Here is a 26,159-nt window from a genome sequence, read left to right on the forward strand (position 1 = left end):
CTGGCACACACACACACACACACACACACACACACACACACACACACACACACACACACACAAACACCTCTTACATGTCATATCAACAGTGGCAGCCATTGGCTATGAAATGACTGGAAAAGAAGACTGCAGCACCTTTCTTGTTTTACACTGTACAGTAGTGAATGAATTGAATTTTCCCTGTATGACCATTTGAAGAGTAGAATATACCCATTGAAAGACAGAAACCTGACCAAGTTAGAGCAATACATCAACTTTTTGGCAAATAAGCTCTATAAGATCCACTTATCAGTGTACAGCATAAGGATTGGCGCACAAGGGTAAGCTGATTGAGGAGTTTTTTGTCAATATGTCAGTGCATTCCTGTAAGATAAGAGGACAGAACAGCCTTACCTCCATCCATGTGAGGGCAGGCCCACAGTTGATCTGGTTGTCAGCGATGGCTGAGAGCCGGGAGAGGTAAGCCAATAACATCTGGGAAACTGACTAGCAGGGAACAAAAGGCACAGACCAGTTAGAGAGTCAATCCATTTAGACCTGATTCATCCAATGCTAAACCGCTGAATATCAACCTTACATGATATGACGGTATTTTCAGCCAAGCAATTTAATTGGTCAAAGACGCTTTCCAACTGTGTGGATCATTCCCATAAAGCACTGCCAGCAATTTTTAATAGGCATTTGTTGAATGACCTTTATGACTATGACTGTATATGACTTAATTTTCTAGTTTCAAGCACTCGTTGAGACAATCCACATGTTTGAGCTAATGCTGACCCTAAACCATGAGTGTGAAGAAGAGGTAGCTTGCCAAATCCAGCTCTTGTGGCTGAGATCATTTTTGTGTGTTAACCTGGTGTTAAATCACTTGTTAACACTATGACCTGATGGACTTTAGGTTTCAAATACAGCCTCATGCTATACAAGAACACTGGTGGAATCCTGGCAGATTTTCTCTGGAACAATTAATCCTATAAACACAGCTTTTGGGGAGTGACTGAAAGCTACAATTGTCTACTCCGGGCAGCCTTGTAAAACCATTATTCTGAAACTGCCCCCACAACTCAGCGATAAACCGGTTTTACCAGTTTGGTTTTATTCCTATGCATTCCACTGGAGCACCTGAGCTTTTATAGTCGGCTCAACCTGACCATAAAGATTTACTCTGGTTCAGTATTCACAGGTGGGCTGTATCGCCCACATAACAAGTAAAGTAGTAGCAGTAAATTCCCAAACCTAAAGCCATGTATAACAGATGACAGATATCAAAGCAAAGTAACTGCATTAGATTTTATCTGGATGACGGCTACATAAGCAGAAGAACCCGCACATCCAATCATCTTAGTACAGGTGGGTAGGAATAAACGCCAAAGCTTGTATAATTATAGAATGAAGTTCTTGCATACTTTGAACAGAATACATTCCTCTTCAATTTGCTTGAGACACACAGTTATTCAATTCAAGATAGTACATCGATTACACTGGTCTAAAGTAAGATTAGCTAAATTTACACCAAATATTGATCCCATATGTGACCGATATAAACAAGCACCAGCTACTCTCTCACACATGTTTTGGCAATGCCCAAAGTTGTTCGATTTCTGGCTTTCAATATTCAATTTTCTTTCAGAGGCTGGTTGCAAGGTTGCAATATTTGGAGTAGTTCCATCTGATATTCCAATCAGGAGACATGCTAAAATAATGATAGCTTTTGCAACTCTTCTGGCTAGAAGATTAATACTATTAAAATGGAAGGATACTTTTTCTTTTTTACTTTTAGCCACTGGATTAAAGATCTTATGTATCATCTAACATTAGAAAAAATGTGTTACTCTACAAGGGGATGTTCCCTTAGATTTTATGACATATGGCAACCTGTACTGACCTGCATAGAGAAGACAGACTTCTAAGATTTCAACCATTAATACCCCATGAATCAACCACTTCCTCCCTAAGAAGTACTTTTAATTTTCACTTTATTTGATCTATTTATATACGGTATATATATATATTTTTTTATTTTAGTATATATATATATATTTTTATTTTTTTTATTTTATGATTTTATTTTATTTATTTTCGCCTGAGTTCCGATTTATATATGTCTTGATATATTCTCTCAGTGTACATCTAGTATATATTGTAAATTGTATTGCTAGTCTGGTTTTGCTTAACTACTATTGACTAAAGATGAAGCAATGGTGCAATAGGGGTGGGGCTCTGTTGGAGAATGACTGAGGGAGGGGAGGGTGAATATATTGTAAAATTGTATTGTAAAAAAATTCAATAAAAGGACTTTGAACAAAAAAAAAACAATGAAGTTCTTGCACACACTGCTCTTGCAATACACAATTATTTACGGTTATCTTGTCGCCTTGCACTTCAAAAGTGTATAAGCAGCTAATGCTATCAATAACTTCATGTGGGAGCCGATCAAGTGTCGATTGGCTCAGTGAGAATGTAAACAAAGCACTGTGAGAAATCTGAACACAAGAAAATGGGATCTAAATCTGTAAAAGCTCCATATTGGGCCTTAAATTATTTTGTTGCCAACTCTGAATGATTTAGTCTCTCGTCAAAATACGTGTCTCTGTCTGTGTGTATGCATTGCATGGGGATCTTACCTCCGACTGATCTGTCAGACTGTCGAATCGAGGCAGCTCGGGCAGCTGCGAGAAGCGTCGGTCATAGATGCAGAGGTGCAGGTGCTTGTCCAGGACACGGAAATCCTCATAACTGCGCTTCACAATCCAGCTTCGGCCCTGCGGAAAGACGCCAAAAATATGGGTGAATCGAGCAAGAAAGTCAGAGTCAGAAAACGCAGACTTAACAGGGGCTTCATGTATGAGCCTTTAACATTTTACTGCCTTCAACTGTAAAGTAAATTTTCAGTGAACTTTTGAAATGTCGCAAAAAATAAAATGTGCAAAAGGTGTGGTTCCATCAGCTGGGTTGAAGCGGATAAATAGGATTCCTGAACGTGGAACATAGCCATGTAAAAAACTGAAAGTCTTTCAAGAATTGATTAGTATTGGGCAAGGTGTTATTGTTCTTCGTGCCAGCTGATGTTGGCAATATTTCCTGTCGTCTGAAGATGAAAACAAAGAAATGTGCACACACAATATTCTAATGGCACCTTGTAAATGGGAGCGACAACACATACAACATTCTGGAAGGTCATGGTGAAAACTAACTACTCTTATACTTGTTTTATAGCACTGCGTGTTTGCCTGGACATGGTTAAGATGTAAATTTGTACATTACGCACTCCTTGTTTGTTTAACCTCATGGAATGTAACCTAACTGAATGATTGTCACTGTGGTTTAGGTGTGGTTTAGTAGGGGAGAATGGTTCCAAATGGTTTTGATCTGGATCAGAAAGAGAGAGACAAGTCCAGTGGAAATAGTGGAAATACGGGAGAGGTGGAAATCTTAATATGGATCACAACCACGCACCTGTACATAAACAGTGATTTAAAGGGACAATAAGTATGATTTTTACTGCGCCAAAGCACAACATGACCATAATATATCTGCAGGGGTTGATAGGGTTGTTGATCAATGCCAAGGACTGAATAATTACTTGGCCAGGTGCTGAGATTTCTGGCTTCAAAACTCACTGTCCAGCCTGTACTGTTTTGGAACATAAACTCCCCACCCAATAGGAATTTCAAGACACTCCCAACTTTAAATTTATCTGGAGGTTGGAGGCACGCTGATGGTGCCTAATGCAAAGCAAGTCGCCATAATGTGCCCTCTGTGCACCTAAGAGGCAACTGCCTCCCAAGGCCAAGACTTCGTCCAACTATTAAAAGCTCTTTGGAAAAAGACCCAAGAGTGAGCCATCTTGTCAGCCATCTTAGGGCAGAGACAGACATAAACAAATATGTCACCACAAACAGCAAGACTTGAGATATTCCACTACTTGCCCATCTTTGATTAGGAAATTACACATTTTAATTATGCCAAATTCTTTGAATATGGAACTGGAATGCCAAAATTTTGCCAAGTGTGTATCAACAAACCAATCATGTTTTCTAATCACAGAAAATAAAAACCCAATCATGTTTTCTAATCACAGAAAATAAAACAAGTTAAACTGTCGCATAGCCAAAATTCCTTGGCCATGGACACTGTGCATAACAAAAAATGTGTATTCATAAAGATTGGTACATATTTTTTGTTTCTGATAATGGAGCATCTACTAGAGTGACCCTTACTCCACCCCATTTGTGGTTTTACCATCTAAATGTATCTGCTGCCATCTTAGTACATACTTAACAAACCACAGCATGCTGCTTGAGCTGTAGCAAAATCTGGACTAAAAATCAAGGTCAAACACTGACACCAACAATTTTGTTTAAAAAATTAATTTGTTTAAAAAGCCACCGGTCTCTGCGTATTCACAAAGATAAGTCCACTAAAACCTTTATCAACCCACACTGCTCTCTCTTCTATTTTTCCTTCTTTCCCTTGTATTGTCTCCTCTGTTTTTGTCTCCAAAGACTTTCTCTTCTTTTCATCCCTCAAATATAATGGCATTGTCTCTGAAAAAAAAAAAAAAAAGACTCAAGGCTCCCATGGACTGGTACACTTTGTTTATGAAGACATTCCCAATATCAAAGAACTTCAACGGCTTACTCAGCCCTTCCTAGTAAAATGTGGTGATTAAATGCCAACAGTGCAAGTGCAAACCAAGAGAATTTTGCTCTCGATCCGCCACATTAAATGCAACTTGGCTTACAAAAAAAAAGGGGGAAAAAAATCATCTTCCAGTTCTTCCATGGATTTGTTGTTTCTTTTTCATCTAGTAAGAAAGGCTTCCAAACCTCAAAAAAACCCAGACTGAGAGAAACTAGTGGTGGAAAAAAAGTCTTTTGCTTTGATTTGGCCTAGAAAGATCCGTCTGTACTGGGGCCAGGGCTTGTGCGACTGGGACTGCAGTGCGCCACTCAGCCCACTGATTCTAGTGCTGTTTTAAAGTGCTGGCTGGGAGAGACATCGCTGGGAGGGCTCTGTGGGCTCGGGGAACTCTTTATGCTTTCCTGCCCCACTTTCAGACGGTGCTTCCAGTTACCATTCCCCCCCCCCCTTTTCTGGGTCTGTGGAACTGAACCAATCTCACTGTGCTGTGCTACTTTCTCTGTTTTATGCTCTGTTCTAAGTGTGGGGCTCAAGGCCAACTCTTTGCCAGTTTTTTTTTGTTTTTTGTTTTTTAAATGGAACTGGTATACATTTAGCTCTTTTCCGACGGCTTGAAGGAGTTGGAATTTCCAAGTACAGAGGCGCATACTTCTATGGGATTGCCAAGGTCATGCAAACGGAATATGATCTGTGGAGGAAAATGCATGAAACCAGAATCAAAGATGTCATTGAAAGAGGCCGGGGTAAAACTTCTGGGCGGTTGGTGTGCATGTGTGTGTTCTCCCCCAAGGCTATGCCCAATTTTGGGATCAACTAAGTTTCTTGCAAAACGTAATGTGATGTAAACAAAGATAATTTGACCTTTATTTTACTACGAAATCCTTCATCTCAAAAACTAATTTTGAAGATGACTAAGCCAACTTTTTCCAACTTTGATGAAGTGCATTTTGACAAAAACCTGCACAATTAAATTAAGCAAGGAATTCACAGCTAGCTGGAAATGAAGACCATGGAAAACGGCAGTGCCAGACAAAGAGAACACCCTGCATCACTTTGTTCCACAAGGCCTTTAACCGCACTAACACTGAGCAGCAGTGGGAGAAGCTGGTGCTTGGTGGACGCTGCCATCAGTGACTGCCAAAAGGAGTAAATTAAAGTTTCAACAATGCCACATGAAAACATCTGACAGGGAAACACTATGACCTATCCTCTGGAGAACTGGAAAGAGATGACCACGATACTAAATAGCCATCCCAGTTCCATTTAAGCATTTAGGCATTTAAACCCTACAAATTGCAGCAGAGCATCCAACCTAAAATATGTGTAAGCACATGCATGTGTGTAAAAAGTCAGGGCTTCAGTAATGTGCACTGTCAATGACGGTGAAGACCTATTCTATTCCGCTTTCCTTTTTAAGAGTCGCTCACCCATTCTGACATTTGTGCATAGTTCCTCTCACTTCACGGTTCCCACATAACTTGGATTTTGGAAATAACAAGTAAGGAGGTTTCAGAAATGTCTGAATTTGAGCCAACACTCTGCTCAAAGGGAGGAGTGCACCATGTATCAGAACAGGTTTTATTGAACCGTCATTTGAGGGACGGCAATTGCTTTCGACAAGTTTTTAGAGGAAGGTTCGGTGCATGAATAGGTTTTTACTCATGTCTGGGTGTGTGTGTGCTTGGAGAAGAAATGGAGCCTGTGTGGGAGCTCGTATGCAATGCTTATATAAGTGTATGCATGCTTGTGGGAGGTTACGTATGTATCTGCAGTTATGTATTGCTGCATCATCAATTGAGAAGGACAGGGGGGGTTCCTCTCTTACCTGGCAGTAGATTTGAACCAAGTACACCAGCTCCTTGGACTCATAGCCATTCCGCGTCACTTCACACTGTTCATCCCCAAGGGACAACTGGAAAAAAAAAGAGAAAGAGAGGGGGCGGCGCGTTAGATGAACAATTCTTCATGTTCAAGATTTACAAAGTCATTCAGGACAAGGGCTCTAGTCAGATGGTCGGGGTTGGGACAGGAGAGGACAGCAAGTCAGCGTAACAACCTCTTAGCCTTCGTCTTAGCTCATGTGTCTCAGTTACTCTTTCATTAGAAGCGGAACAAAAAACCATCCTCCCCGACAAGCTCCTTGCACTTTGTCCTTATTAGAGTGTAACATAGCAGAAAACTCTTCCTCCATACTGGACCAGTCAATCTTAGCTTAGATACATTTTCACACTCAAATCTCATGGCATCGTTTCTACACGAGACAACAAGGGCAGGACAGAAAATAACTCCAAGGCAAGGAGTTCAAGCGTCTCACTCTGAGACATGCAAACACGGTCCAGTCAAATGAAGCATCTGAAAAGAAATGGATATTCTATAAGAAGGGAGATGATTATGCTCATGAGCTCCCAGCGGAACAGTCCTGACCGCCCACACCTCAATGAAATATAGGTGAGAGGAGGATGAAGCAGTGAGTCACAGTACAGCTAGCATCTGCTGCCGGTCCTCAACAGAGCAATAAAGAGCAAAATATGGACAACTGTGGATTGTAACAAGATAAATTACGTTGAAGAGGAGACTCCTGGTGTGCATTCTGTGACAGCTTCATCTTAACATCATTTTGTGGATATTGGTGAATATATTGACAGTAACAACCAGTCCTTAGTTGGATGTGATCTCTTTTAAAAGCAAACACAATCTACATATAAACTGGAGAGAATAAATGAAAATCAAACCAAGACTTATTTACATTCTTTCCAAAGGCTCATCATAAGCAATCGTTACAAGCAAAACCATTTCGCCATTTAGCTGATGATATACTTTTTTTTTTGTTGACATGTGAAATAAATTCAATTTAGGCATAAATGCCAATCTTGACCAGTCTCTCAGCATTCTTATCCCAGTTTTAAATCAGCTAAGGCAGCTAAGGCAGTTTTTATCCATAGCACCCCACGGTGTCATGAGCACACCTAACCCCGGCAGTGTTGGTGCCATGATCCACCTACTGAGCTACAGAACACCAACCTCACTAACCTATTCATTTTTAATCAGTGTATCAAGGTACAGCATTATCTACTTCACCTAGCCAGGTGGGGTGAGGTCTCTGCACATGTGGAATATGTAGCGGGGTGGAGAGAGTCTTCAGTCAGAGAACAATGGTTATATTGTACAAGTCCAATTTCAGTGCCACTGAAACTCTATTACAACCTGGCAGTACCTACTGTTCAGGACTGGCTCTCTCTGCGTCCACGTCTCACCATTCCTCTCTGCCTCTCAATGTTCCTTAAGCTTTTTTCACGCTTGCTACATCTCAGTCACCTCTCTCCCCACTGTCTTTCTCTCTCACTTTGACTTGCATTATTCTCTTGATTTACTAAGTACGTGTTCATTTAAAAATTCTATTTGGCTTAGCTTATTAGGTTAAGTCGGCTACTGTGCTTCAGACAAAAGACACTTTCTGCTCCTAAGACGGAGATCATAAAAAGCGAGACTGAAGGTATTTATGTGCTTCGAAGGTCCACTAAATAGACATTGTCTAAGCAATGACATGGTGCCAGTGATTGGAGAAAAGCACATGGAAGTGTTTCTGTTCCCGTTAAAGTTGGCTTGATTTAAAAAGAGTTGTTAATGGAGGGGCAGGGGTAAATAGAGCCTCTACAGAAAGCAATGCCCTATTCTGTGGCTGTGTTTCTCTTCAAAGACACAAACTAATATGAGTGCAAATGACCTAATTCCCTCTCTCTTCTTCAGTATCAGCACTGAGCAACTAGGAAAGGTTTTGCACTCGATGCACTACCAAAAGCCATTGTCTTCTCAGAGCAGCCAACGAAAGCTATAAAAACAAACTTTAAATGCAAGCCCAGAGAGCCGGGCATTTGGGTGGAGTGCAAAATGCTTTCTCCCTTTTCACTGGGAGGGTTTGAGAGTTTGGACCCTTGTTTCAGAAAGAAAGGGAAGGTGCTCAATGACCAACAGTGATTGAGGAGGAACAGACTGATTGGTTTGTTCAACTGGGATCCCTGCTGTTGCACCACATTTAGGCAACATAAAAACAACAAGACCAAGAGAAACCCTTCTGTGTGTAGTCATTAAGTTATGGGATGGTTCAAAAACTCAGAACAAAGAAAAAAGTGCCATTGCAAACTCTAACTCTAACTGATTTAGTATAGCAAAGATTTCCGACAAGCAAGCAAAACCCAAAACTTTCAGTCAATGGATGGTGTTCATTGCCTGTTTTGTTGGGTCTACTTTTAGCCACCACAAATAAGTAACAGCACGCTGCTGAAAATAGTCCCTATAAAACATGCTAATATTAGCATTACAAAGCAGCATTTGATTCATTCATGCACTGCAACTTTTTTGCAATGATGGATTACACTTCTAAAGCGAGCAGTGTGCTTCTTCAATGTATTCAGCATTACAGGGGCCAAGGTCACTAGACTGTCGTCTAGTAAGGACACAAGTGAAGATGAAGAATGCATGGTGTCAAAGTGAGAGTGTTAAGCAAGGAACAGTGGTTAAAGTTAGGCTTCATATTAAGTAAAGTGTAAAAAGGGTTAGGGTTAGGTTATGCTAAGGCATGAACAATGGTTAGCTAATATTAGCATCAGCCAAAACATCAGCAAAACTTCTATTGATTGTGGGGATCAAACTCAAGGCCTTTGAGTAAAACAATAAAACAGAGCCTCGGGCTGCAGTTCAGATATCAGTCAACACAGAGTGATACTTAAGCCAGAGGCTCTCCATTTCTCCTGAGATTTAAAACAACTCTCAGTGAGCAACAAATATTTAAAGATATATACACATACTGTGAAAGGGTAGGACTACTTATATCAATTTAGCAATATTCAGCTCCCTCTGCAATTCCAAATACAGACTATAAGCTAAACTTTGAATACAACCACCAGAGGGTGACATGACTTTCCCTTCCTTTTCTGGAGAGAAACAGTCCATGCCAGGGCTTCACACCGATGAACTGTCTGCCTCTGTAGCCCTACTAGCCGACCCCACAGACTGTCTGTCTGTGGATGAACAGTGGTAGCAGCTCCAGCTCCGCTCATCTGACACAGAACGCAGGAATGCACTTCTCCCATTGTGAAAAGAACAAATCTTCAGACACAACCGGCCAAATGTCCAAGTCCTCAATTGTCAACATCTGTTCACAGAGCTTTCAGGAATTAAAGATGGCATTTCTGAATTAGCAAGCTAGCGAGGAAGCCTACTACAAGTTGGCTCCCAGCTGCATAATTACAGTACTGTACAACAAACATTTGTAGCCAAGAAGTAACCTAAAGTTAGTGCTTGCAGAAGCATTATTTTCAGCAGTGTATTTAACGGTAAATTCAAAGATCTGTGCCCACTTGACATGACAGTTTAACCACTTATGGAAATAATAGCACAAAGCCAGCAAGTGGTTTTGCTTTTAGCCTGTAGTTTTTCCAAATTACTACACAAGATGAAACATTCACTTGTGCATCCCATACTAAGTGGCATGCTAAACAGGTTGTTTTTTTGGATTTACCATTCTGGGCCTTGTCACAGCAAAAAAATACACTTTTCCTCCACTGTATGTAATATATTAAACTTGAACACACCACATTAAAACATGATTTCACTCAAACTTGCACTGCATTAGCACAAATTCTACCCCCAGTCCCTGTAGCTTAAAGGTGGTTGCAATCTGGCCAGTCCAGGGTCATAAATTAATCAACTGAGCAGCACTGGATTTTCATTAGAAGCATAACTGTCAGAATAATTAGACGAAAACATTGTCTTTCACAAAATGAAATGCTAAAAAAGTTCAAACCTCAGCGTATTCTGGTGAAGACTGAGAAGACGGTGGACATTGCTGTACTTTAAGGAGGGCTTCGCAGCAGCACCAGCCCTCTACGCCTACAGCAAACTGATGGATATCCTTGCTATTTCTATCTTGATTTATATTTCGCTGTGGAAAAAGTAAACCGAGCACCTACTTCTTACAACAGTGTAGGCTGCTTCCCTAATAAAGAAAACTCAGTAAGCTTTGCTTGCAGCAATTTCAAGCACAAACAAAAGCAACTTGAAGTGTGGATAATCTGACCGGCTAATCGGAAGCTGCGCCCAGAGTTTGCCCGCTGAACAGTTAGGTAGATTCAGGTGAAGCAGAGCCTCTTTGACACCACAGGTTTCGCTGTGCATTTATTTAGCTCCCAAGTAGAGATGCCTCAGCAGCACAGTACTGTGCTTAGACTGATACTATAGTGTAGGAAATGCAAACACAGCACTTAACCATGTATGCTTTAAAGATTTTGCAGCAATGAAATTATCCTCAGACTAATCATTGGGACAACAACAAGCATTCCAATTATAAATCAGAATTTAATCGGGGTGCCTGGTCTCTCTGTGCTCAAGCTGTATATGGGGACACATTAGTAATGTGGTAGATCATATTCATCCTGCTTTTCCAATAAAGGTCTGTGGGCATGAGCTCAACTGCTTATCATATACAGCTTGAGGCATGGTGGTAGGAGGGCAAATGTTTTAGGTTGGTCCACTGCCGCAGAGCTTAGAAGTTAGTTGTAGATCAGCCATAGACCCATCCATGTATTTTTCATACTACTGTAGCAGTACAGGGAAGAGTATGGGATGTTTTTCAGGTTGGTAGAATATTGCAAAGGAAGATGTCAGCAGTCAAGTAAGGTTCACCGATCACAAACTTCACAGTTATTGCATTTAATCAGTTTGTGACAACAAAAAAAAAAGATCTGTTACTTTGTCTCAATACTGATTAAATACTTAATGGTGAAACTGAGGGAATGACCACACAAACTGATATTCTTCTAAAATATTATTTCAACATTCAACAAAAAAAAACATCTGGACTTTCATCTCATTTACATCTTTTGATCAGAAATTGACATTTCATTTATTGTATACCATTTCAGCCCTTGACTGGGTCATCCCATGTTCCTGGCCAGTAAATCTGCTTTTTGCACCAATAAAATAGTGACTTGGTGCATAAATTCATGACAAAGAGAAAGAAGAGATCCCATCCATGATGGTCATTTTCCCGAGAGAGCAGGGAAGACGCAGACAGAGAGACAGGTTCATTTGCACTGTCCCTCTAACAAAGGTTTCTACTGAAAAAGCCCCAAGCATAATGCAACAGCCATATTTTACCCCAAGCTATTTTAATGAGTCTTGCAGACACACAAGGACAAGGGGGAAGCAATGCTGTGATACCTACAGACAAGCAGCATGAAAATGAGTTAAAGAGCAAACAGGAAGAATGGAACAGAGGAAGACTGCCATGAGAGAAAGAGAGAGAGAGAGAGAGAGAGAGAGAGATACACTTTGTACTCACAGTAGTCCTGTCTTCACTCGTTCCCAGTTCCTACACTTTACTTCCATTCATGCCACGGAGCTTAAAGCTGAGAGTTCGCCCCTCCTTAATACTCCAACACCTGTCCCCGGAATCTATTTCTCAGTGTGTGTGTGTGTGTGTTTCTTGAGTGTGTGAATGTACATCCCGTCCTGCAGAGTCCTGTTTCGCCAGTCTGGAACACAATTCCCCTCGGCAGGACGCAAATGTCAGCTCTCCACTTTCCCTCACAGACAGTGTAAGCTCTCCCTGTGTGGGATTCAGAGATAGCAGGAGGGCAACAAAATCAGCAGCGGTGGCGGTGGTGGTGTTGGAAGATGAGAGCTGGTGGTTTGGCAGATTCCTCGACGGGACAGCTTTCATCCCCTCCATTTTGCCCTCTCTCCCATCCCACTGTTGTGATACCTCATCCTCTCTTTCTTGCCTTCTTTCTCTTGCTGGCTTCCTTTTCTCTGGTGGCCGGCGCCCAACAGAACTTTCTTAACGCCCAATTTGCTTTGCAGCGGGAAAGAATGGGAGAGGGAGGGAAGAACCGGATAAAAGAGGAAAAAAAAGCAATTTTCTTTTCTGTTTTGTTCTTTCGCCGACCTCACCGTCTGCTTTTTCTGTCCCTCCGCCACATGCTATTCTCTCTCCCTTTTTCCTCCTCTCCCCTCTCTGACATGCTGGCTCACCCCTCCCCCTTCTCTTCTCCTCTTCCCCCTCTCTGGTTGGTACATTCCCCGGGACAAAGAGCAGGGATGGAGAGAGAGAGCCAAAAGAAACAGAGGGGAGGGAGAGGGCAGGAGGTAACAGAAAAAAGGGGGGGGGATGCACTTGCGGGAGAGCAATTTTCTTTTTCTTCCGCACGTGCCCTCCTCTCTCTCTCTCTTTCTCTACTGTTGTCCTCTATCTTATTGCCATTGCAGGGAAGGGGCCTCTAGTAAGTAGATCTACACCTTTTGCAAGTAGAGAACTAGCAGAGAATCAAGGGACAGATTCTCTTGGAGGATCAGAGTTTAAAAAGCATCTAGAGATTCAGTAATTTGTGATATACCAACAGTAATGATGCTTTACAGAGCAAACGTGTCACATAAATAGAATATGTTTTGATAGCATTGCATCTAAAATGGGCTTCACTGGGCTGAAGAGGATCTACCTTAGCCAGGACTCTCTGTATTGTCTGGACTGTGTGTATCACATAGATTTAGGGCTGGCTTCACCTCCTCATCCTGCCCATTACAGCCAGGCTAAAATGGGAGGCCACTTGGAATCCAGACACCGATGAAACCCTGGTTTTGAAGACTCCCTCCACAATAAATAACCATGCAGTGTGGCAGCTCGCAGGCTACCACACTGGGAAAGGAGAAACAGAGTCACCAAAAATAAAACCTTAACCTCCCTCCTGCAAAACTGCTCGCTCTCAGGTTTCAGTCAAATAACTTAAACAAAAAAAAGGAAAGAAAAACATTGGTTGCATCAGCTGTAATGACTTCATACGTGCCATCCACCATATGAGATGGATTAAAAAAGGCCTATTGCTGGAGAGGAGAACGGAAAGCCGTGCAGCCAGCCAGCCAGCCTTACTGAGGACATGTGGGAGCCAAGAGAAGCCAGAGAGACACTGGGCTGCACAGGACTTGCCCCAGCCACAAAGTTCCTCCCTGCATCGGCTGAAAAACATGCAAACCGGTGTGTGTGAGAGGAAGACATCTGACAAGGAGGGAGATCAAACATCCACACAACTCAATGAAACTTCTGAGGCTTAACAGTGTAAACATGCAGTACCTGCCCTTTCAAATCTTACTGCTACCTATTTACTGACACCTTCTTTTTGTTCCACCATCCATCCTTCAATGAGTCAGAGGAAATAATGTGAGGCAGTATTCCACTGAGTGTAGCTGTTCACAATGTCTGCATTGTTGAGAGAATTTCAACCAAAAAGTTTCAGCCAAAAAGTTGGATCCACAATGTTTTGACGAGAAAACTCAGGCCAACATCAAAAGTTCAAAAGTTTAGGCTGGTTGAAAAAACCAGAACAAATTGTTACTTTACTCAGTTATATTTAGTATAAACATCAGAGAGTCACTTGTAAAGAGACGCCTGCCTAGATTCTTGTCCCCCCAAAAAAAGTCATAGTTAATGGAATTAATTTCTCATCTGAAATTCACAATTTGTTTTTATTTTATTTCTTACACAACTGTCATTTTAAAAAGGGAGTCTCGGGATTCTATGGAATCTATCCTATCGATAACCAAGCCAGTTCTTAGGACTTTTGGCTGGCAATAGGCTTCTATTAGAATTTGATTGCAATAGTGCAGGTCAATGGGGAATGCAACAATTTTTGTGCAATCTGATCAATAGTGAGCTGGCTGTAAGCAGTGTGCAGACCTTGAACATAACCTGCATAACGTTGGCCATTACTGTGAATAAGTGAATAAATCAAATTACGATTTAACTGAATTTTCCTCAAAAGGCACAAACGACTATCTAGCCGGTGTTTCACAATAGTGCTTGTATCATGAGATTGGCTTCATTGCTGCAACCTGTGCTTGAACCAAAACGGTGATTGAAATGTGATTGATAGGACATGAAATGAAAAGGAAAATGTATCCCTAACCAACGCTGGTACAAAACATTTACAGAGGAAACATTGCAATGTGTCAATTTGCTAACAGTCACCACTAAGCCAAAATTGTCCCAGCTTTCCTGAAATAGCAGAGAACAAGGCCCACTGTGAGCCATATTGCTCAATTAGCTGGGATGTCCTGTTGGGTCGGCTGCCATGGCACAGCCTGGCTAGGGGATCAGAATCTCAAATCATTCTCTACTACAACTCTAGCTATAAATATCAAATGATAATCCAATGGTGACCCAGTTCATTCAGCCCTCTGCTCTACTACGCCAATGAAAGGTTGTCTAAGCTACATGTGGGGGACAACCTTTGTGACAAAGGTAATCACAATGCAAGTTCCAGGCACTACTGCAAAGCAAAATTGCCATTTAATATCCTCTTTACATTTCTATCCCATGACATACAAAGTTTAAAATGAAAGCTGTAAGCTGCTACAAAACCTGTATGTTCAGCCACATTTCATTTCAAGCAACATATTTTAGTAACATTTCTAAAGGCCTGCCAGGCTGCAGTTCACTACTTTTAAACAGCACTAGCTGTCTGCAAGGTGGCAAACTGATGTACTGAGCCTTCTATGCAGCCTGGTACTTTGCAACTCTTTCACTGAGTGGGTTAGTATTGTAAAGTCCCAGGTGAATGTCCCTTGTGCCCAGATGTGCGTCTCAAAGAGGTCAATCTGAATCAAGAAATTTGAATTGGAAAGTTAAAAAAAAAAGTTTAAAGGATAAGGCCGGTGTTTTTTTAATGCATTGCTTACCGTCAACAAATCCTATGAAAATAACAAAATCAGCAATGATTTTTTTTTGCCAACAAGTCTCGTCCATGTAGCCGGTGCCCAATGAAGCATGTCCCAGCAGCCATAGAACCCCATCATACTATAAAGCAAGAAATCTCTGTCTGTATGCGTGTCCTTCCCATATCTCGAGAACCGTTCGTCCGATCTACTTCACACTTGGCGGGTGTATTGCTGAGGACCCAAGGACGTGCAGTGTCGGATTTGGTGCAATTTGGACACGCGACACGTTCAATATTAATAAACTTTGAATAAACAAGCGAACAGCGCTCTGTGCAGCAGCGGGGCGAACGGGCACTGCACTAGTTGTATTAAAAAAACGATTAAAAACACGTCAAAGAGCCATGCTGTTGCTCTGGGCAACATATTTCATCAACGTGATGCACCGGGCCAGCCGACTTTTTCCTCAAACCACTTAATAAGCCGGCTGTAAACACGTTTGCGATTTCAGGAAAGTAGTTCCGTAGCACCGAAAATAGTCCCCAGTGTAATGAAGAATTTGTTCCCATTTGAATTAGATTTGGTAATAACTACAGCAGCCTGACTTTTCATGGTAACAGTTAGCGATTTTTAAAATGTAAACTATGTCTTTGTGAGCTGTATTTCAAGGTTTTTAGCTTACAATTGGAGCCAATGACTTCCGGGTTGACAGCTAAAATCGGTACGTGGGAAGTCAGAAAGTAACGGGAGTAGAGCAAACGCATTGTTGATTTTGTTAGTTTCATTTGTTGACGGTAAGCAATGCATTAAAAAACACCAGCTTTATCCTTTAACAATTCAATAACAATCATGTTCAATTTAAAGCTATTGCATTCAATTTCAAATTGTACATTACATTTTTTTCCAGTTTTTTCAGTTCAATACGGGGCACTTTTACATAAGATCCATTAATGTAATGTGATATGAATTTAAACAAATGACAGTCTGAGTTACCAACAACAACTGTAATAGTTTTTGAAAAGCTACTGTTTTGATAGTGATCAAACAACCAGTTTGGTATGATAAACAGAGTTATGATGGGATATAATTTATTTTTCCTCATTAAAACCAATTTTGTGATTTTCCTTTATCTAATACGACTGAAAATAAGTGGAAAATAGTTGGAGCCAATCAGTGCAGTAGCCAAAGCATTTAGCTTTAGTTTACTTTTTTCTGAAACTGCAGAATTGTTTTTTCCTCGTTATCTTGTATGATTCACCAATTACAGATTTTGAATTTTACATAAAGACACAACTTGTCGTAATTTTATATAATTTGGCTATGTTGCCATATTGCAGTAATTTGATATGAGTTAGTACAACATAAGCAGAAGCCTCTTATTGATTTATTAATTTAAAAAATGTGAAGATGGAGGATTGCAGAAGATGAGTAATGTTGCAATGAAAATAATGGCTGGTCTCCCACGCCACTATTTTCACACTGTGGTATTTTTGTCAGACTGCAGAACTAGAGGGGTTTCAAGTGCAGCGATGCCTATGGGGCTTCACTGCAGCACTTCAGAGCTGAAGGAGGGAAGTGTGAAGGTGCTACACCTGAAATCATTACTAAAGCTATAAAGACGGATCTAGTAAGGGATTGAAGTCTGCCTTGGGATTTAAACACCGAGAGAGATTGCTGTAAGGGGATGAGATTACGACTTGGAGGGGGCTGACAAAACAAATCCCATTATGAGAAAGATTTGCTTACTCTAGTATATACACACACACACACACACAGCTACAGTCTAACTCCATTGCAATGACCTAACTCAGCATAACCCCCAATTGACAGGGCACTCGCTGGGGCTAAAAATGGATTCTCGCCTTAACACTGAGAGGATATTGTCAATATGTGGGCCTGTTAATGCAGGCCACTGTGTTTGCACACTGCCGTTATCTCGCCTCCTCTAGGCCCATTTCAAACAACCACACACCAGTGTGTTAGATAATGCGTGGAAAGCATTCTAATATTCACAAACACAGCTCATGATCCATATGCTCAGTGGACTGTATCCTTTGACAACAGTCACAGACAACTCAGGAAATCATACAGAATGACTGGAATGTACTGAACGCCAAAAACATCTTGCTGTCAGGAGGATATTGCAATTTTGTCTTCTGTATCCCCAATTCATTTCATGAGGCCAAGGAAGGGGCGAGGCGTTCCAAACATGCTTTCAGCGCTCCTGTAGTGAACCGGTTACTCCAACAGCCAACTCAGCAGTTAAAGGTTCCCACGTCCCAGGCATTTCCCCACTGGAGGCCCCCCCAAGTCAGGTAGGAGAGGGGAGAATGTTTTTCAAGTGTGAAGGAGGAAAGGGGAATAAATCAGTCTAGTCTAGCTGCAAATGCTATAACAAGAGAGTATATGGAGCAGAGTTCGAGTTCCAGAATCCTTTTTTGCCAAACAGAGAGTCTGGCTGGATGTCAGTTTGCTGGACAAAACGCAAACAATAAAGAAGAACATAGACATATATACTATCTATCGTCGATTGATATAACACAATAGTGATTAAACCCATAGCCAGTTCACGAAAGTTCAAGTGATTATATGCTCTAAAATGACGCTAGTTTGTAAACACTGAGCATAATACACAGTAGCTTATACCGTCAATATAATATCAAAAAGGAGACAGTTTTATTTTTATGACAGCATTCATTTTGTCAGAGTAGATGTTAAATTTTCCAAATGGTGAGCATCTCCTTTTGAAATGAAACTCTTCAAATCTCAAACCCTAATGCCAGATTGACCTTACTGTCTAGCCAATTTCTTTCATGGACAATCCAACTGAACTCCAACCATTTCATTTACCAATGCTGGTATGCACATACAGCATGTTATACACTTCCTTCCAGGTTCCAGGTTTCTGAGTCATACTCTTAAGTGAGTGGATTCTCGAGCGCTTTATAATGTGGACTGCGGCTTTTAGGACAATCGCATCTTCGGCAGGGAGGAGAACCCTTCTACACTGTGACATATTTGTCTTCCAACAATGACGGTGAGAGAGAGAGAGAGAAACAGAAAGGTTAAGAGTGTGCGAGCGTGTGTGTGTGTGCGCTTTGGCTGGTCCTTTGTTTCCCTCTAACAAGGGTAGGATGAATCTAGCAGTTACATCATCCTCTGCTCACAAGGAGTGGAGAGGTACCCTGCATAAACATGTGATGAGGGTTTGACATCATCTCTTTCACAGGCCATGGCCATGAGATTGCTTCGACCGGAGTAACGTCGAGAGCCGAAACAACTCTATTAATATCGATCCGAAGTTTGCTCTTTGGTGTGTTCTCGCTACGGCAAAGTCCTCACTTAAAACCTAGCTTTTTCATCACGGATATTCTTAACGGTCCTGCTGTTTGCCAACCCTGTGCCTTTAAAGGACGGGCTTGCTGGGTGTGTGCTGGCTGGTGCCGTCTTCGGCGTAGCGCTGCAGTTGATGGATTGGGTCCCACTGGGGGAGGGAATTCATCTCTATGCATGTCTCTTGGTCCTTTGTGAGTGAAAGGGGTGAGTGGGCAGTATGAGCATATTGTGTCATGATGCTCGGCTAGCGGGGTGGAGGCAAGGAGGGATGGATGGACGGATAACAGGAGAGACAGTGGTGAGCAATATGCGCCTTACATTTACAGACCGCTTCCGTCCTATCAGTGTCCTTAGGTAGAGAAAGCTGAGGCGAGGCACATCTGCTACACAGCTATACAGCAACACACACACCGTTAACTGGCCTGATGAATGGCTGAGAGGGGCGTCAATCTTCATCACGCGCATGACCGCACGCATACATACAAGCCATCTCTCTCATTCACTCGCACACACACAAAATTCACCCCATTTATAACTGCACGCACTGTTGTTGAGATGAGAGAGGGGGCACTCCTTCACAGCTGTTAAACTCAGATTGATTGCCGTAATTATTGTAGAAGGTTTGATACGCCCCCCTTCTCCACACACACACACACACACACACACACACACACACACACAGGCCAGTGTTCTCACTCCATGTTTCATGCAAAACCAGCTGATGCTGCCTATAGCCTATAAAAGTCGCACCATACTTTCTAACATTTTTGTACATTGTGAATCTTCTTTTTGTACTTTACCAGGAAGCATTTGATGGACGGCGACGTGCAGGAGGTGGCCAAGGTCAACATCAACCCAAAATAGCAAAAAATCTTTCACAATATGACACAGTAAAAACTCATGTTAAAACAGCTTTGAAAACGGTTTTGAACTGATATCAGAAAGATATTTAGGTCCAGATTTCATAAAATGATGCGGGTAGCAGCTATGGACGACTACAGACATCATCTTGAATTTCATTTTGGCGCTACATTTACATTTACACAGGTTTTCACATTGGTGCAGGCCATCATATCAACTATTTAAGGTCAAAATGTTTGCTGGGATGTGTCTCTTTACTGTTGAGTAATCTTACTACTTTTAATACATTCATTATTATTCTGTATCCTACAACATCAGTGAAATGTCAAATTGTCCATGCGCACAACTCAGTTTGTGTAGTAGTTTTATGTAAAATTCTCACGTCAAGATTTTCTAAATCCAGGACTTTGTGGTTCGCAATGTGTTTGCATGTACACACCCTTTATATGTCTGGCCTCTGGCTGTTTGTATGAGGGAAAAGGCTTTTGAGCAGAGGTGCCGTCTAGCTGGCTGTGATCTTGGCACCACAGCGGACACACCAAGCCTTGACAACAGGAAGACAGAAGGAAAAAGGTAGATGGCTGCCATCAGGTGGATCACACACTCAGAAAGCTAGGCTGGTGAAGACTGAAAGCTTTCAGTAACATCTATGGAAAGCACTTATGTAAAGCTTGCATATATGGATACATTTAGAATGGAAAGGTATGGAATAGTAAATGGCTGATGTCACAGATCCAGGAGCTGTGGTAATGCAGCAGTTATAGCGCTTCTTTAAACATTTCTGAATAACTTCAAAAATTGTTTATCATCCTACACCATGCAGTAGCTAAGAACTCTGACATGTAGTATTTGGACAGTTCAGCTTGTGCGGTTACGGACTCTCCATTAATAGTAAAATGTGTAAGGGCTTGAGCCTCAGTGTGGTCTATGTGCGACAAGGCGGGACAAAATGGTAGGTTATAGATAAACCATATGGAAGAGCAGGGCCGAGTGGCAGAGCGGGATAGTGGTAGTGAAGTCAATAAAGTTGTTTTCCTGGTGTCTGGCTGCAGACTGTATCATGTATCCACACTGGCCTGCTGGGGTGGGAGACGGCTGCAGGGAGTGGAGTTGGATAGGGGGAAGTTGGGAGAGACTGAAGAGAGACATCAAGTAGGGGAAAGGCCATAGACCGAGAAATCAACTGCAACAGACTAAGTTGTCTGCGGGATAACAGTGGAATATGAATTGAAAATAAGTACGATTTTTACTGTCCCATAGCACAAAATGACCATAATATATCTGCAGAGGTTGATCAATACCAATGACTCAAAGATTACTAGATTACACCAGTTGTTGAGTTTTAGCTTTCAAAAATCCCCAGCAAACATTTTGACGTTGAACAGATGTCGATACAACGGCCTGCACCAATGTTGAAAACATAAATATAGCGCCAAAGTTAAAGTTGAGATGATGTCCGTAGTCGTCCATTGCTGCTACCTGCATCATTTTGTGAAATCAGGACTTAAACATCTTTCTGATCTCAGTTCAAAAAACTGTTTCCGAAGCTCAAAGCTGTTTTTACTGTGAAAATTTGGAGGGGCGGTTGGGGGGCCAGAGACCTGTGCAGGAGGAGATAAGAGTATCGATGTTGTTGCAATTCCTACTGGTGACTGATAGAGATCGATAAAGGCAATAATTATTTCATGCCCCTTCAAAATGCAACAGAGGTAGGGGGAGGTGACCGCTCTCATCCAACAGGGCCTCAAAATTCTGATTATGGATTATTCAGTGTGTTACTTATGTAAAAAGACTTCTAGCACCGGATGGCACGCTACTCACAAAAGGCTCATAAAATAGCCTGCAGCGAACAGAACTGAATGAACTACAAATGCCTGAGCTACACAGCAAATAAGAAATAATACATTTGCAAATATCTTACCAAACAAAAGCCTAGACTCATTAGAGCTGTCAATCTTTAAATAAAAATGTATTTCCAGCAAACTAATTAAGGTATGAGGTTTGTAAAGTCATTTAGAAATCCTTGCAATTAGAGATGGTCTGAATGTAGTTGGTGTGACAGCTGTGGCCCTTAACAATTGTTCTTTTCACACAAGCCTTGCAATGTTAACCATATATTTTCCCTAATCGCAGGAAGCAAGATGACACTAGACTCTCACAAAAAAATGGAAATTTCTGCTAAGTCCTCTCCATATACTGCCGTCCTATCACCACCGCCAATAGAAAAAACAATTTCAGATTTCTTTATGAAATACTACAATTAGGTTTGCTTGTCTCTCGAAGGCAGAAGAATGAGTATAATTGTTCTTACACTGTGCCGGCATCCTGATTGTACCATTGTGTCTGATAGCATAACTTTATCTTTAGGTTACTCTATTCTTTCTAGAGGCTCTATACACATCGTCTTTAAAGTGGAGGATAGAAATTACAGGCCTATCAGCTACTGTCATTGTGTAATTTTCATGAAAAAAGGCCCAAAATCGGGTACAAAGTAGGCTAGATATGGGAAAACAAAGTAGCATTAGCGAGAGCCTGCAAGTGTCTCTCATTGTCGATGCATGCACTGTGTCAGATTGCTGTTGTGTCTTAGGTTGAAAAAGGACTAAGTTTAATTCTGGCTTATCATTTTGGCATCACCCAGCACTGTAAAGACACGACCACCCCGAAATTGTTGGTTCCCAAAATCCTATCCAGACTGCTCTCTGTTCTCACTGACATGTGAACAGAATGAACTACTGTTCTTTCTATGTGAAAAATTTAATCTCTGAGCCATTACTTCATTACATTCATGTGATTGTATTGCCACAAGACAGGTGGATGGAGACACACAGTATAGCAATAGCAAAGCATGAAATGGCTTCTTTATGTCTGTGTGAGCGCCCATGAAATAAGGAGATGCTGCCTGGACTGAATCGGCCCCAATAGAGGTCTGCAGGGGTGGAGAATCTGAGTCCGAGCCTGACCTTGCGTGGCCTGGCCTGAACCAGCCCGTCTCTCTACATTTGATGACCGAACCTGAAATCAGTGAGTGCTGCAGCACAATTACATGCCAGTCTGCCTCTCTCCATCTCCCTCTTCACCTCAAGTGGCTTAGTGTATTGTGTACTCAACACCCCCATGGAGAAAAACACAGAAAACACGCACATTCCAAGGTGCTGGACAAAGAAAAATCAAGTAAATCAAAGCAAATGGGCTCTTCGTCAATGTTTGATGAGGAGCATAAGAGCCTGTGCGCTCGAAACGTTACAGCAGTGTAGGTGTTAATAAATACACCGTGGGAGCATTAGACAGTGTACGGACTTTGTTTGCTTTGATTTACTCACGCACCCACCCACGCAGAAACACACACACACACACACACACACAAGCACAAGCACAAGCACATGTGACGCAGTTGGCTGTGCTGAGTCATTCATAGGGAATGCCTATATGCCATATAATGCCATTTGGGGACACTTTTATTCAAAGCACTTTACAATACCATGTGTATACATTTTTAGTGTGAGTGGCCCCAGTAGGAAGTGAACTCCTAAACCTGTCAGTGGTAGCACCATGCTCTGATTATTAGAGTTTCAGTTAGTATGAAACAATTTGCAAGGAAAAACCCAATCATTTACAAAGTGTTGCGTATCACAGCGCTACAACAACAAAACTAATGAATTGGAAATTTGACAGTTGGACACCAACTGGCAGGTTACCAGTACCATGTTACCCTCAGTATCCAAAATACCAGCATAATAAGAAAAAATTACCATGCGACTGCTGCACCGAATGTAGCCAGCAGGCTCGTCTTTGGCCTTTTGTGACCATGAGATCCTAATGTTTCCACAACAAAACCTTGCCTGACTCACTTGGAAGCAACACATATTCTCCTTTAGCAAGGAAATGAAACGGAAATGAAAGAATATGTCAGTTTACCTCAAGCATACGACCCAAGGCCAACCTGAGAAGTGAGGCAGCCTGACCCTGCCTCACTCCAACATACTTCATCAGGCTCTGTAAGGCTGGATTCAGGATGCAGAGCCCTACATCTATTGGCTGATTTCTAACCAACAAATAAATATCCTCAGCCTCGGCAGCAGGCTTAGGAATCACCGGTGATTACAGCTAGTAATGGGTCACAAAGTTAACTAGGTTTTGTTATTATGAGCACTAAAACAAACCTTCTGCTATTTATGGTGTCTCCTTGCATGACCACAAAGAAAAATGCATCATTTATGCATGAAACGTTATCACCATAATGACACCTTTAGTGCTGCCACACACGGTTGGGCTGAATTTATTGCATTGAATACGCAAGGAAAATGGTTGCATTGTTCGGCTGCTGCGAGTTGAACATGAATTTAATTTAATTGTGTTGCTATAAAAGGCTTGTGTCCTTCCATACTGTGTGAAGGCCAAACATATTACAAAACAGGGAGAAAAAATGAAGTACAGAACATCATTTCAACAAAGGGGACAACTATAGAAAGTATTTGTCAATGCATGTGTGCACATCTGTCTGAATCATGAACGGTCTGAATATGTGGGGAACAGAATCAAACGGTACAAAAATTAGTAGCATGTAGCTGATTTGTCGACTTGTTTGGCAGAGGCTGCTAGCAAATCACCAGTGAAGCCTGACCTACCATCAGAGCAACATCCACTCCATGATGAAGCCTGAACATTCAACTTGCTCTGAATGCTTAACTAAGCAGCAATGTTTTCATCCATCAAAAAATGTTGAAGTATTTATTATCATGTCAGACTCATTCGGGCCGCATTAACTGAATGACTTTGTGACCATTTCATTAAACGAGCGAGCATGCTTATTTGATGTAACGTTATACATAAAACATACTGATTGACATGGGGGAACAAACAGACTAATAGAATCCACAACCAATAAAGGAGGCATCAGTTTTAGCTTGGAGTTGTGCTCACTGAAGAGCGGAGGCAGGAGACATGTTCAATACTGAAGCCACACAGCAGCAAACATGCGAGCAATACAAAAGGGAGCGCTACTTACAAAGCAATGCTAAAACCACAGCGGCTCATGCTGCTCAGTGCCAGTACGGCCGGCCAGCACACACAGCTGGGATAATAAAGCAGAACCAGTCTACTGAGGAGGGAAGAGTCACATTAGCAGGAGAGTTTCCTTTGTGAACGCAGTGAATGAACAGACAGTGATTCTGTAGCGTACCCATGAGTTAAGTCAACAAATACCCTGCTGATTAAGCAGAGAATGACTTTTTAGCAAACACTCTCCTGCTGCACTTCCCAAAGCACTGCTCATCTAATACATGTAGATGAATGCTGACCCCTACTGGACCCTTATTAGAACAACATCACATCGGATTCTGGGTATGGGCTTAGTGATGATGACAAGCAAATCTGTAGCTGGAAAATCCTCCCGGTTTACTGTTGAGATCCTGAGTTAATTTTAGAAACGCCCGATTATTTCAAGGGAATGGCAGGTGAAGGTGGAAACGGTCTGGCCAAAGGAAAGTAAATGTTATGAACCTTACACTATGTGAATTCCTACGTTTTGTGTGTGCAAGACGGAAAGAGTCGAAACAAATGAATGATCAAAAATGTGTGTGAACAAGAGGAATTACATCCAAGAAAGATATTGTGTGTGCTTGTCATCAACCAGTGCACATCTTCTTATGTAACCACCTTATTCTAATTCTCTACTTCAACAGCTTCTCTCTGATGGCTGGATCTATTGAGATGCAAATAATGGAATATAGGAAGTGCAGCTCAAGGAGGCCAGGCACAAAACATACACAATATAGAAACACCACACGTTAAAATAAGATATAACACAAGTGATCAAACCCATGGCCTGAGAATCCAAAGTAGCAGACGTCTAAGAAAACAGTTTTTGTGTGTTATGGAAAGGTTGTTTAGGGTGCGCGTCATGCTGGAGTAAAAGCTTCTGTAAAGACAGTCTATGGAGGTTTTATAGAGTGGTAGTGTCACTAACGCGCCGAGGAACAAAAAGCATAGTTACAAGGTGGCTAGGGTCTTTGACAAAGGTCACTGAACAAGAGCACATTCTGGAGACGGAGATTTCTTTAACTGCAAGGAGATCTGCAGCGATTACACCCGAGGACCTTGTACTCCTGAGCGGTAATGGTACGGAACCAGACAGCGACAGAGCAGATTAAAACACTCTCTATTGTACATCTTTAAAAGCTGCATCGCACAGCGGTGTCCATTCCAAATTGCTTAAGCGTTTTAAGAAAGCAAATACGTTTTCAATTCTTTAAAGAGGTGCTTCTGTTGCTGATCCAGGAAAGGCCATGAGAAAAAACAGAATGGCAATGCATTTAAAACAACTAAACCTTTCCACTTCTACACACCCTGCATGTAAATGGAGCAGAGTCAACATCAAAATCAATTCCTTCCTATCACTTCCTTGGTCTAATTTACATTCATTCTAAGTTGTTACGTTCACCCCAAACAGTGGACTCTGCATCTCACTATTGGTGTTTATAAAGCCGACTACTACAGCGGTGTCATCTGCGTATTTCACAATAAGATTATCATGACAGAGGGCTGAACACTCGTAGGGTGCAGATAAAGTATATCATGGGACCTGAAATTAAACCCTTGACGCTGTGCTTAAG

The 26,159-nt window shown here is 41.7% G+C and overlaps 1 protein-coding gene across 1 annotated transcript in view; it reads right to left on the reverse strand.

Annotated features, from left to right (window-relative positions):
• arhgap32b (Rho GTPase activating protein 32b) overlaps nt 1-26,159 on the reverse strand; it is a 104,522-nt gene that overhangs the window by 31,973 nt on the left and 46,390 nt on the right. The window contains exons 6-8 of the mRNA XM_071906168.2: nt 6,470-6,556; nt 2,625-2,762; nt 394-486 (exon numbers count right to left, since the gene is read on the reverse strand). Coding sequence (XP_071762269.2) covers nt 394-486; nt 2,625-2,762; nt 6,470-6,556 — 318 coding nt within the window. The remainder of the gene's footprint in view (nt 1-393; nt 487-2,624; nt 2,763-6,469; nt 6,557-26,159) is intronic.

Source organism: Centroberyx gerrardi, chromosome 11, assembly GCF_048128805.1.
Source record: "Centroberyx gerrardi isolate f3 chromosome 11, fCenGer3.hap1.cur.20231027, whole genome shotgun sequence".
Classification (NCBI taxonomy): domain Eukaryota; kingdom Metazoa; phylum Chordata; class Actinopteri; order Beryciformes; family Berycidae; genus Centroberyx; species Centroberyx gerrardi.